The 14,314-nt window shown below is 44.0% G+C and overlaps 1 protein-coding gene across 3 annotated transcripts in view; it reads left to right on the top strand.

Annotated features, from left to right (window-relative positions):
* Positions 1–417: 417 nt before the first annotated feature.
* Gask1b (golgi associated kinase 1B) overlaps positions 418–14,314 on the top strand; it is a 47,003-nt gene continuing 33,106 nt past the window's right edge. Inside the window, exons 1-2 of one of the 3 annotated variants that reach the window (XM_087899445.1) lie at positions 418–570; positions 1,876–3,014. In XM_087899445.1, the coding sequence (XP_087755571.1) occupies positions 2,108–3,014 (907 nt within the window). In that variant the 5' untranslated portion in view covers positions 418–570; positions 1,876–2,107. Of the gene's footprint in view, positions 576–900; positions 1,113–1,875; positions 3,015–14,314 lie in introns of those variants that run through there. The other 2 variants (XM_087899444.1, XM_048424629.3) reach the window with 2 other exon arrangements.

The raw sequence follows: 14,314 nt of genomic DNA, 5'->3' as shown, positions 1-14,314 counted from the left end.
TTGTCTTTTTTTTTTTTTTTTTTTTACCATGTACCAGAACTTCTAAAGAAGGAGAAAAGTTTGAGAATGAGAAAGTCTCGGCTTTTTTTTGTTGTTGTTTTTGTTTTTTGTTTTTGCATTATTGACACAGTCTTTTAGGATTAGACAGCATCATATTCTGATCTGCTGACTTCCTGGCATCACGACCTTTTCCCTAACATGGAAAATCACCCATGTCCCATTGGTGGCTTCTTGTTTGACTCTGTGTGCTGCAAAAGCAAAGAAACAAGGCCCAGTGAGACCCCAAGGTCGTCCGCTCCTGCCTTTGTGCCGGGACGTGCAAATGACCCAGGCCAATCACTAACCTGTTTTTAAAAGACCTCCAATCAGAAGGAGTCCAGGCTGCCTTCCTGCCCTGTTGCTGGGTGTAGTTGCTCACCCCCAGTGCCTTCCCATCTCCTACCCTCTTATCTCAGGCTTCCCTTTTCCTCCTCACTTTCAGGGGCCCCCTTCTTAGCCTGGTCTCCGCTTCCTGGCCGCCTCTTCCCAGAATTGGTGGGAGACGAGTGTTAGCCGGCAAACAGTCCAGAGGTAAGGTAAGTTGCAGGCACTGGTCCTCCGGCGTCTGGTCCCCACCTCCATAGGGTCAGGCAAGGGTCAGCCGCACTCCTTCTTTTACAAGGCATTTATTTGGCAGGGAGTGGGGTCTCCACCAACCTCAGCAAACACTTCAGGCCCCTTCAGCTTCCCCAGGCTGACATTTCTGTGTTGCTTTGCAAGTGGGACACTAGGGGGCTCCCAGGAGTCGGAAGTGGCAGAAAGTTGTTTGAATGAAAACTAACTCCGGGCTGTGTTTTGAGAATTCAAAATTTAAATTTTATTTTTATTTATTTATTTTTAGTCATCTTTAAAAAGAACCTCACGTGCCTGAAAACCGCAGCAGCCGGTTTACAAATCGTTTTGCTTCGCTGTCAGGAGGCGGCAGCTTTTAGGGCTGAGCTGAGATGTTTGAAAGGTGGAGCCCCGTTGACCATGAGCTATGGTCTCCTTCCCTGCCGCAGCAGCCTCGCAAAGTTCTGTGCCTTAGGGTCAGAGGTTCCATTGTTCCTGGAGCTGAGCGTGGGGCCAGCGGTGTAAGTAAAGAGGTCTTTTCTTTTTAAACCAGTTTCTTCCTCTTTTTAAACATGAGGAGAGAGAGAAGAAGAAAAAAAAATCATGGGGATTCTTTTCTTTCATTCTTCTCTCTTTAGTGGAAAGAAAAGAAATAAAAAGTAATTGGATTTGTGTGTGTGTGTGTGTGTGTGTGTGCGTGTGTGTGCGCACGCTTGCGCTTGTGTGGCACACATAGGGAGAAAATATAAATGTTCCTCTTTCCAAGTTTTACAGGCACTAAAGACTGTTAAATACCAGTGTAAGATATTAGAACATATTATGGGGACAAACTGGGGCATTTCATTTAAAGAGAATATGTTTAAATGTGAACTCACTACTTGGTGTCTTTGCCCAAGCAGTTAGTATATATCTTATAAAAAAAAAATAAGGGTGCTTATACAAATTTTTTAGATGTGTTTATTATTTGTCTTGAGTTATTATTTCTGAATCACATAAAGGGGGTGTGCAGGGGAGCCTAGTCCATGACGTTTGATTTAATGCTTCGCTTCCCAGTCAGGTGTGGTGGCTTTAGCCCTGAGCCGAGCCAGCAGCTACCCTTCGCAGCTTGTTTTTATTAAAGTGAAATCAGGTTCACACACCGGTCTTGTATCCATGTTTGAAACTTTTACAGCAAACTCGGTAGTATTTCCGGAAGGAAAGGGTTACTCTCTTCTCTCCTCTCGCAGAGGAACTGAAATGGGTTGAAATCGTGACTCAGTCAACTTTGTTTCCATTCATCCCCAGAGTCAGCCTTCCTTTCTCCTGGGGAAGGCAGACAGGAGTTTAAAAGGCCGGTGGCTGGAGCCCCAAGCGTTTCCAGCGCCAGCAAGCGACCCTTCTCTTTCACCTCTGCCTATTGGAGACCACTTAGATATTGAAGCGGACGGGACGGCTGGATTCAGGAAGCCATGAATCATGTCCTCAGAAACGAGCTGCAGACTTTAAACTCCGTTCAGCATGTGGAAGCGGCAGAGAAATGACCTGTCCAGACAAGCCGGGGCAGCTCATAAACTGGTTTGTCTGCTCCCTCTGCGTCCCTCCAGTGTGTAAACTCTGGAGCAGCCGGCGGCCTAGGACCAGACGGAACCTCTTGCTGGGCACTGCCTGTGCCATCTACCTGGGTTTCCTGGTGAGCCAGGTTGGCAGGGCCTCCTTCCAGCATGGGCAGGCCACTGACAGAGGCCCACCCCACAGCCGCGACATCTCCAAGGTATCCTTCCCTGAGATTCCCCTGGATGGTACCCTGGCCCCTCCAGATTCGCAGGGCAATGGGAGCACTCTGCAGCCCAACGTGGTGTACATTACCCTACGCTCCAAGCGCAGCAAGCCCGCCAATATCCGTGGCACGGTGAAACCCAAGCGCAGGAAGAAGTATTCTGTGGCATCTCTAGCCCCTGGTCAGGAGGCGCTGGTTAAACCATCCTTTATCCTAAAGGAAGTTGCACCGGCAGCAGATGCTGAAGTACCTGGCTATGATCAGGGCTCCCTGACTAAGGTTGGAGAACGACCCTGGAGGGTGCTACGTGGTCCTGGGATCAGAACTGGGGATTCAAACTTGCGGCAGCCTAGAGCACGAGAGAGCAACATTAGGATTTACAGTGAGAGCGCCCCCACATGGCTGAGCAAAGAAGACATCCGCAGAATGCGCCTGCTGGCTGATGGTGAGGTGACCAGCATCCTCCCGGCAGTTTCGAAGAGTGGTGCCCACTTGCTGGTATTGGAAGGGAGCACCTCAGGCTCTGTGCCTGTCTGCGGGCCTAGCCCCTGTGGGCTACTCAAGCAGCCCCTGGACATGAGTGAAGTGTTTGCCTTCCACCTGGACAGGATTCTGGGTCTCAATAGGACCCTGCCATCTGTGAGTAGGAAACCAGAGTTCATCCAAGGTAACAGATTTACTGGCTTCTTATTTGCAGCTGTTGGGGATTTGGGATCATTTTCTCTTTTTCCCTCACCCTCTCTAGATGATTTTTCCCCACCCACACTTCCCATTTGGACAGCAGCAGCGGCGGCAGTTCTCTTTCCATATGCGTGGCATTCTTTCACGCAGTCTGGTGATGTTGGAGTTCCAGCCACCGGCTGTGCGGGGCGTGTGAGAGTCAGCCTACACTGCGCAGTGTCTGCTCTCCATGACCCTCACTGCACGTTTTCGTGGCATATTAAATCTAATTTAAGCCAATGACAATTTGCATGATGACAAGAAGCCAGGATGGAGGCACAGGATTTGCTGATGGCCCTGCATATTGTTAGTGTCCTACAGAAACTTGCTTCCAAGGATGGTTTAAAGAGTAAGAGGGTGTGTGTGGGGTGCGGGGGCGGAGAGATGGCTCAGTGGTTAAGAGCACTCAACGCTCTTGAAAAGGACTGGAGGTGGAGTTTTGTTCTCGACACACACATGGCGGCTCTCAACCGCCTGTAATTCCAGTACAAGGGCATCCAATACTGTCCTCTGACCTCTGCAGGCACCATGAATGCACGTGGTACACTTGCACATGTGAAAACAAACACTTCTATACATAAAATAACGATTCAATAATAAAAAGGATTAAGAGGAAACTGAGTTATCTTTCCTCAGCAAATAGGATCTTTGCCAGAGATTAAGACAGAGCTAAGCACGTAAGAGTCAACGCGATTACTTTCCCTCTCACCAAGGGATTCAACCTCTTTTTCTCATATACAAAGAAAATAAGGCAAAGTCATCGATGTACTTAGAATGTATACTAACTAGCCATGTAATTTAAGTTTCATCATCTACGGAGCATGATTTTCAAAATCGTGTCTTCCTGGAACACAAAGGTAGTGTCTAGGCGTGGGGCCACTAACTGAAGTCCAGGGCTACAGTGCTGGTCCGTGGGAATGATGATGCCACAGAGGGGACACTCTTTGAGTAAGGACGCCACCGCAGGGTTAGGATCTGAAGTACGCTCGGTCAGGGGCCTGTGTTGGAATGCAGAATAATCCATACGTTACAAAATAAATCCAGGCTGAAATGTTAGCGCATCGCTCAAGCTTCCCCAGCTATGGAACGGCAAGGTTGTCCATGCAGCTGCTCACACATGGAGAACAGTCCTTGGCACAAGCTAAACCTTCAGTAAGTGTTGGCTATGGCTGCTATTACACCAAGTACACCGAGTCCCAAGTTCCCCGAGTTGCTTTGAGCCTTCAGCCCTCAAAGGTCATTTTCTCTTGTGAGGAAAAAAAAAATAACATAGCAAACTCTTTCTCTTGACTCTTCCTGATTTGTGCCAGGAGCCCTCTTAGATATTTCATTCTCTGCCTTGGGTTTCTAGGTTATCCCAAAGCTAAGATTCAGTTTGAAGAAGTCCCCGGCCGGTCCTCTCTCTATTCCGACCTAAGTGGCAGTAGGGCCACAGTCGCAGCTCAGTACGATGAGTTAGATCCCTAGGATTTGGTATCAAACGGCTCCACTGCTTCTCTTCAGTATCTTCTCCCCTTGGCACTTCAGAGCCAGGAAGTGACGTCAGCTTCCTCAGGGGTCTCGGAAAAGGCTCACACAGCGGCGCATCACCTTATACGGGTGAGGTGGGGCAGGCGGCATAAAGAGACTGGTTCCGGCATGCAATGGACACTCTCCGGATTCTTCTTTCTCTGGGGCTCTGTTCTGATTTCCACTGAGTGTGAATTTCCCCTGTCAGGACTTCCCGTTCTTCTTAACTCAAAGTTAGTTTTACATAACCAGGTCTGAGTTCTGGAGGAGATCTGGTTCATTCATGCCCTTCGCACTAGGCTCTATGTCTGGGAGGCAGTAATAGTTCCTGTATTCTTTATTGTATGCCTGTATTTTGTTGGAGTGCATAACATACTTCAGATACTCAATGAACATGTCAAATGATGCAGGGATTCCTTCTTGCCTTGTTCCTTTGATGCTAAACAATAAATCTCTATCCGCTTCCATCTTTTACTCAAGGGCAAGTATTTGTACTTTTATACTAAATCTGGGTTGGGCTTCATCTAGAGACCTCTTAAAAGGTTCTCTGTGGAGGCTAATAACAGCTGTTCTTTGTAATACCATCACAGTACACATAATAAGGTCTATAGATGTATGATGCTGAGGACCGTTGATATGATGCGTTGGCATTATGCCAGCACGATTTGGTGGTGGACTTTCTGTGGGATGAGTGATGCTCTTTGTTTAGGCAGTATGATTTGGTCTAGAAATACATCTTTTTATACGGAGGAGAGAGCAGGTAATTAGCACATCTTGTACTTAGTCTGCCCTAAATGTTGTTTCTATTCTTTAACTTTTAATTGGGGTTATGGAAATCCATTTGTATCTAGTACAGCCAAGGCAACATGTCTGTAGTTCAAGGTTAAGTGTAGCTGTTTGAGTTATCTCGTGGACTCTGTCCAAGAATCTTATGCCGTTGGCATTTTTTTTAAAACCTTACTTTGAAATGAAAAAAAGAGTAAGAACTTTTAGGGTCATAAAATGAGAATGAATTCTTGAGAACATAAAGAATTCAAGCTCTCTCATCCCCATACTTTTATCCTAAATTTCCAAGTCTTTCCCATTTTCACTAATCGGCTTCTCTAAACAAATCCTTTAAGGAATCGTTTTTCTCTCTCCATATTCGTAGCAATTATAACTTATTAGTTAATACAGTTATGACAGGTGACCAACACTCATGCACGCATGCAGGCTGATCCCAAGGGAACAGCAACCACCATCAGAACTGAGACTCACTGAGTGTCATTTCTTACCAAGCACCGTTGTGTTTTAAGAACTGGGTCTCCACTATCACATTAAATCCACATAAAGATTTTCAGAGGTCCACTCGAGTCCCAGGGCTTTGGAATCCCATGATAGGAAATTGATGGATGTGGAGGGTAAACCTGGAGTCAATAAGTAGTCTGATGAAAAGTACACGAGTCTAAAAGAATATAAAAGGGATGGGTGACTTTCCTAGGGAGATGCAAAGGAGAAACCTGACTGATTTCCCCCTTCTCGGTCTCTCAGTTGAAGCTCGCTATTGATTTACTCCAATGAAGAGAGTCCCAATTACAGATACATCTCACCTTATGATAGTTTTATGTACTGGAATTAGAAGATGCACTAACCTATGGAATCATGGCTCAGCCTGTTCATCTTAAGCATGGTCAGGTAGCTCCCAGGAACATTTGCATTAGCCCGTATCTGGGCAAAATCATCTACCATAAAGTCTATTTATAAATAAGGGTCATACACACAGAAAAATGTGTGTTTCACACACATGATGGAATGTAAAACATACTATCCAAACAATGCCTGCAATATAGCTTGCTGGTGAGCATTGGTTGACTGTCTTTACAGTCAGGTGGCTAACCCAGGCTCAATGCTGTCATTTTGCGTTTTAAGAAAACATCATCAGATATTACTAGTCCAGGGAGAGATCAAAATTCAGAATTCAAAATATGGTTTCTACTGAACATTCTTATGCCACCCTAAAGTTGAAAAGTTGTAAGTTAACTTGAGCCATGGTACAGAGACTGTCAATACACAGACTAGCTTCCGTCTATTTGTTTCCAAGGTTAAAAACATTAAATTATGTGCATAGGTGTATTTGATTGTTGGTTTATGGTGTAGTGCCCTCATTGGATCCCCTGGAGCTGGAGTTGCACATGACTTTGAACTGCCTGACATAGGTGCTGGAAGTGGAGCTGGTCTTCCCTAAGAGTCATATGCTCTCTTAACTACGGAGCTGTCTCTCCAGTCCCGTCTTCACAATTTTAAAAATTGACAAAAGTAATAGCAATTCAATCATCAGCTCAGATTACTCTCTGGACCAGTTTTCGGTCGTAGAATGATACATTTTTTTTAGAATGATACATTTTAAATGAATCTCTTTGGATCTAAAAATATACATTTGAAATTAGTGACTTGCTAGCATTTATATCCAACCGTTTTCTGAAATGCTGCAAAGCTATTCTGGAGAAAGGAGAGAGCATATATAGACACGCTTGTAATTAGATTGGAATGTCAGTGGTGTTCCACCATGCAAGATCTAGTCATTGTCACGGGCACAGATTCCTGTCCTATGGTTCTCTTTGAAGGAGGTCCAAAGATAAGATAAAAAGATTCAGTTTTCTGGGCAATGGTGGTCCATGCCTGCCTGTAATCCTAGCACTTGGGAGGCAGAGGCAGGTGGATCTCTGGGAATTTGAGGCCAGCCTGGTTTACAGAGCTAGTTCAAGGACAGCTAGGGCTGTTACACTGAGAAACCCTGTCTTGAAAAATGATAAACAAACAAACAAACAAACAAAAGATCCAGTTTTTCGCCCCTCTTCAACCCCTTAAGATAAAAAGTATAAACCTCCAAGAAAGAGGTTGGCTGGACATACGTGGAGAAAAAGAACAAACAGTCATACTGTAATTTCCTTAATAAAACACAACTTAGTTTTATGAAAATAAACAAAACATAAAATGATTTTTTTCAGTAACATTTAAGTAGTCATCTATAAAGACCCTAGTGTTGACACTAGGACTAACATAATGGAGTTGTTAGCCATGTGCATAAGACCATTTACTACCCTGCCTCTGGCATCATGGTGCACATGGGAAACCCCATAGAAGGAGAGAGAAGCCACACCCCCAGCTCCTAATTACTTCTGTTGTAAGCAGGGATATCCAGAAAATATACAAGGTTATGAACTTTTCATCAAGCCACATGACTAGTGACTAGTAGAGATGGAACTTGTTCCTGATTCTTCACAGACTAATTCTTCTCCAGGTTTCTTCTGTAAACCAACACCGTATTTTAAATCCTATCTGGCACAGTTATGGGGTAACAATCAAACTGGACACATTTGGCATGACAATTCATGATTGTGCGGCTATGTCGACATGTTTATCTTCTTTTGCAGCTCAGTAATAGAACTGTGATAATGTCTTTGCTCAGGGGAAGAAGTATTGATGTTCCATTCTGGGCATGGTGGCACTTACTTTTACATGCAAGCTAAATTTCTAATGTGTAACAGTGTGAATACATGCATATAAAAATATACTTGAATACGTCAATTTGTTTTTTGCTGCCTCTCATTTCTTACACAAGACTCTCAAATTATTACAAAGGTCATCAGATGTTTTGTGGTGTTGTGTTGATGCTTTCAAATGACTTTTGAAAATAGACTATTTCAAAATATTCATCTAGGCCAAGATAAAGCAGACTGTGACTGTGTGAACGCCAACACATTTAAAAAGAAAACCCAGGGTTGGCAAGGTGGCTCATCAGGTCAAGGCATTTGCTGTCGGGTCTGGTGATGTGAGTTTGATCTCTGTAACTCCCACAGTGGAAGGAGAGAAGCAACCTCTGAAAGTTGTCTTTTGACTTCAACAAGAGCCCTGTTATGTGTGCCTTTTCCCCCAAAATGAATGAATGAATGAATAAATGAATGAATGAATGAATGGAAACCCAGTGCCCTCTGGACCTCTAAATTAGTAGCTTTGCCAGAGCTTCCCTCGAGTCTGCATGTTACTGTGAATGGATCCCGGGAACACCATTTGGGTAGCATTTAAGCGTCTTGCTGTTTTTCATGCCCAGCATGGAAGATGCATTATGTATGCTTTATTTTTAGGATGCTGTTTTATTGCCATGGAGCTGTCTGACTGAGTTAGGGTAGGCTAGTTCCAGAAATTCTGTACGGGAAGCTGCTTAGATGACAAACTACAGGCACCCCACAGACTTGCATTTAAATTCGTGTATTCCAAGTTGCTCACGGTTTCCCAACTTGCATTGCCTCTTCCTATTACAGAGCAGGAGAAATGTATTGGGTTTTTCTTTTCCTTGTCTTCTCAAGTTTACTGGAGCAACCTGGGGAGTCCTAGCTGCTGATGTATGCACTGGGCTGGAAGGACGGCAGCTTTACTGTTCATGTTGTTTCAGGGGTCAGGTGGAGATGGAATCCATTTCTTGGAGTTCTAAGAGCCCCTCCATGATTTGGAAACACAGTGGTTCTGAATTCTGCAAACTTCCAGCATGTTGGCAAACTTTCTTAAAATATTTATTTAGGGAGTGTATAATCTTGCTTTATTCCTAATTTTTTTTTTTTTCAAAAGCACATTGTGCTCTTTATCAGAAAAGTTCCAAAGCTCTTTCTTTAGCAATCAAATTGAGCTGGCCAGCTTAATACTTGCATTCATTTGGGGACAAAAGTTTCCTGAGCATCCTGTCCAAGCATCACTGGCTGGCTGCAGTGTCTGCTTATTTGCCTATGACATACCTTCCCAGACACACTGGAGACCAGGCAACCTTCTGTTATGCATCCAGAATTTTTTCCTTTATCTCACACTGGATTGGAACAGAAGTGATAATGAGTGTTTGTCATGGTGTTCACAATGTGAATATGTGCCTCTACTCCACACAAATTTTCTCCTCTAGGATCATATATATATATATATATATATATTTTCATTGAATACTGGTGGCTTTATTTTTTTGTTTGTATGGTGTATTGGGAATAGTGTATATGTGGGGTATTCATGTTTTTTCATTTTTTAAAAATTTTATTGATTTTTATTGAGCTCTACATTTTTCTCTGCTCCCCTCCTAGCCTCCCCTCCCCTTCAACCCTCTCCCAAGGTCCCCATGCTCCCAATTTACTCAGGAGATCTTGTCTTTTTCTACTTCCCATGTAGATTAGATCCATGTATGTCTCTCTTAGGGTCCTTATTGTTGTCTAGGTTCTCTGGGATTGTGATTTGTAGGCTGGTTTTCTTTGCTTTATGTTTAAAAACCACCTATGAGTGAGTACATGTGATAATTATCTTTCTGGGTCTGGGTTACCTCACTCAAAATGATGTTTTCTAGCTCCGTCCATTGCTTTAACAACTGTTTACGGAGCATCCACTTTACAGCAGTCTCCCTTCCTGCTCTTTGGACTGGAAGAATTAGACACCATAGTTCAGGGTCCTTGTGGACCCGACATCACCGGATGTTGTGTGAGTGACTCATACTGCCATTGACTGCAGGCTTCCTGCAGCATCTCCGTGAGCTCAATGTCATGACCCCTGTCTATAGCTCTGCAGCTCTGGGTTGGTAGAGGGGCTGCACAGCTTCAGTAGGACCAGACAACCTTCCCCACACCTTAGCTAAAGGGCAGTATTTATGACTTCAGCACAATTTGGCTTTAATCATCTTAATCTATTGGCATTTAACTTTGTTCGTGGAGCACTGTCCCAGAACAGGGGAAGGGAGTAGGGCTTCTAATTCAAGTAGCTGCGAGGCTATGGGTGCATCCTGGCACTATATACTGCCTGAGTTTGATTCCTGATCCAATCATTTATGGAACCTTTTTATTAGCATAATAATGATGAAGGTTAGAATAATGATATTTGTAATAATATTTAACCTGGTCTTGATATTAAAATGGATTCAATATATATATATATAAACACATATAACGTATATAAAATTGATATATAAATATAATTGATTCAATATCTATAGACTCAAATATTTACTAGTACCCACTGTATACTTATAAATACGACCTTTTGTTTTCATTTAGTTTCTAATCGGATTCAGCGTCTTGTGCTATGCTTTCTAATTCTCTATATTTTTACTTGAGATCAGTAAACAGGCACCCACATTTGATTCAAAGCAAACCCTGTAGCTGGCAGTGGATGATACTATTGTCTCTAGGTTTTGGAATGAGACCACTTTCCACTCTGTAGCTCATTAAGTCCTGCAAGAGTCTCATGGTACAGGTGTCCTGTGGAGAAACTGAAGCCTAACAGATGACATGGTCCCAGGTGATGCCTCGTGGAGCTGAACTACAGGTGTGAGTCGGGAGGACTCAGTAGCTCATCCTTCATCCTCCTGCCTTGTGGCACCTGTGATCAATCATGTCCCAGGAGGCCTTCCGGGGATTCTACCCCCATTCCTCAGTCATGCAGGCTGCAATCTCCTTATTTCAATGGCCTTATTTTCTTGTCTGTACTGAGTGTAGCCCTGATGTCTTCATAGTTTGTCTCATATCAGTGGACCTGGGTCGGGAGTGTGTGTGTGTGTGTGTGTGTGTGTTCTTGTGTATGTCTGTGTATGTGTGTTTCCACCCCACCTTTCTTGTCCCTGAATTCTCTAGCATCGTGGATGTGTGAGAATCAAGTACCAGGTGGAGAGAATGAGGACATGGAAATCTTCATACAACACTAGATCTGTTTCTCAAGTTTCTCTCGAACACTCATTCATTTTTAGAGGGGTCTTTGGAATGGAAGGTGAATGGGGTCTCGCAGCAGGTACATGTTTATTCTAAGTGTCTACATGTTTATTCTAGACTCCTCCGAGAACAGTGGAAGATTACAAAACAAATCATTTGTGCATCAGAGTTGCTTTTGCATTTATTTAGTTGTGTGTGTATGTGTGTGTGTGTGTGTGTGTGTGTGTGTGAGAGAGAGAGAGAGAGAGAGAGAGAGAGAGAGAGAGAGAGGACAACGTTCAGGAATTGCTTCTCTTCTTCCACAGTGCGATCCAAGACTCAAACCCAGGTCATCCAGCATGCCCTAGAGGTGCTTTAACCAACGAGCTATCTGACTGGCCCAGGCTTGTCTCTTACAAGTCATTATAGGTAGAGTGGGAGCTGGGATAGGTGTAGAAAGGCAGCAAGCCTGACAGACACATGAAGGCAGTGTAGACTCAGGAAAATGTAAATACTTTTGAACTGGAGATTGGGGCTTGGGGCATGGAGTGAGACAAGTCTTTTTAGACGTGCCGTGTGATCTTTATCCCATCGGGGCCCTGAGCTTTCTCTCCAGTTTGCGGGCAATGAGGAGTAACAGTTTTAGAGGAGAGAGCGGTATGGTTGGGCTTGTATTCTAAGGTTACTCTTGTCAGCAACTCACGGCTCCTTTATCAGCATAAACCCAAGACTCCAGACTAGGATATCCAAAGATAAGGAGGGTGTCACCTCCGAACTGTCACTGTTTGTGGAGTCTGGCACCCCTACCACATGACTGCCACCCTCAGAAGCCAATTTGATCCTACATTTTTTTTTCTTGAGACAAGGTCTCTCTACACAGCCTTGGTTGTCCTGAAACTCACTATGAGGATAGCCTCAAACTCACAGAGATCCATCTTACCTCTGCCTTCCAAGTGCTGGGATAAAGGCATGTGCCACCATGCCCAGCCTGATTCTTAAAGTTTTAACACAAACCCGGAAGCAGGAAGAGTCTAGGGGTTTCTGTTGGTGAAGTAGAGACTCTTAGGGAGAGGGTGGGTGTTCAGTGTAGCATGATGGAGAAGCTTCAGAACCAAGGATAGTTTTAAAACTGGAAGTGATGGCTCAGATTGCTTAGGCAGGTCAAGGTGGGTAAGTCATAGAGCGTTCCTCCCCGTTCCCAGGCTGGACACTTCCCTGAGCAGTTAATGCCGATGCCGAACTGAGCTCTGCTCAGCCCAGAGAAGATGAGCTATGAAGTGAGCCCTAGTTACCGGAATACACAGCCATGTATTATTTTGCTGGCAGAAGTGGTCTAAATTACCTAGAAATCTAATGCCTCTTTAATTTTAGTTGATAATTGTATATACTTGTGGGTTATAATTTGCTGCTTTGAAGGAGCATGGTTAAAACAGGCTAATTAAATCTATCATGTCAGATACTTGGTATTTCTTCATAATAAAAACATTTTAGCTTTGCCCCTCCCCTTTTAAAAGCAGTTTTGAAATACACAATGTATTCTTATTTTAGTCATCATTCTGCACAACAGATCATTAATTTTAAAAACTGTTCTCTCTCTCTCTCTCTCCTATGTATGCAGATGGGAGTGTTCTCACATGCACATGGCTTGGGTCTTCCTTTATGATTTTCACTGTGCTCTTTTGAGACAGGGCTTCTCACTGGCTCTCATTGTTTGGGTTAGGCTAGCTGGATCTCCCTCTCTCTACCTCCACCCCTGACCCCATTCACAAGCACAGGCAGCCACACCCAGAACTCAGGTCTTCATGTCTGTACAGCAAGTACGTTATCCCCTGAGCCATCATCACCCCCGCCGTGAGAGTACTGAAGTTTCTTTGTCCTGTATAATTGAAACTTCAAACTCTTCTTCTTCTTCTTCTTCTTCTTCTTCTTCTTCTTCTTCTTCTTCTTCTTCTTCTTCTTCTTCTTCTTCTGCTGCTGCTGCTGCTGCTGCTGCTGCTGCTGCTGCTGCTGCTGCTGCTGCTGCTGCTTCTTCTTCTTCTTCTTCTTCTTCTGCTTCTGCTTCTGCTTCTGCTTCTGCTTCTGCTTCTGCTTCTGCTTCTTCTGCTTCTTCTGCTTCTTCTGCTTCTTCTGCTTCTGCTTCTTCTATCAACGTGGTCCATCAAGTAGATTTTCTCTTCTCCCTAGACTCTAGTAACAAGCCTTTCATCCTTTTCTGAGAGTCCAACTAATTTAGAGCCTACAGATGAGATCACACAATGTCTGTCTTTTCCTTTCTGTTTATCTGGCACAGCACAAGGTCTCCTGTTTCCTTCATGTTATCCTGTGTGACAGCATTTCCCCTCGTATAGACAGAATAGTATTCTGTCATATGTGTGGTAGCATATGACGATGGTCAGGCAGGTGCCTCCATCCTTGGCTGCGGTGAATGATGTTAGGGAATATAGGAGTGCAGACTCCTTGGTGAGGTTCTAGTTTCGGTCCCTGGACAGCATCTACAAGTGGGGTTATTGGGTCATGTATTCTCTTTTCCTTCCTCTGAGGACCGTGCAGAGTTTCCCACAGGGACTGTGTTCATTTGCATTTTCGCCATCAGTGCCTGAAGTTTCTCCTTTCTCCAGGCCTCTGCCAGCACTTATTTGGCATCTTAAAAATAGCCATGCTAATAGACATGTGATGATGTCTTCTGTGTTTCAGTTGACAGAGAAATCTATTGCCACGACTAGTCCTGAAGCTCACTACTTGGTTAGTTTTGTAGCATCTGTACATATGGAAGCTCCATAATCTTGTCTCTATACCCTTTCTCTTTTAAAATGAACAAACCTAAAAAGAACCCTATGAAGATCTGATTCCTTTTAAGACTCAGTGTGCTGGAGTTTGCTTTGCTGGACTCACACAGTCTTACGAGACGGCTTGAAGAAGTTCTCTCTATGCATCTTGGGTAGGTTAGTATCTTCCTCAGAGGGCTGGGTCCTGAAGAACATGTGTTGGCATCAGGATAACATCAACAATATGTGCCTTTTTTTTGTTTGCCCTACCATTGCCAGCCCTGAGA

This window comes from Myodes glareolus, chromosome 20, assembly GCF_982192425.1.
Source record: "Myodes glareolus chromosome 20, mMyoGla1.1, whole genome shotgun sequence".
Classification (NCBI taxonomy): Eukaryota; Metazoa; Chordata; class Mammalia; order Rodentia; family Cricetidae; genus Myodes; species Myodes glareolus.
This window is presented reverse-complemented; position numbering and strand designations above follow the sequence as displayed.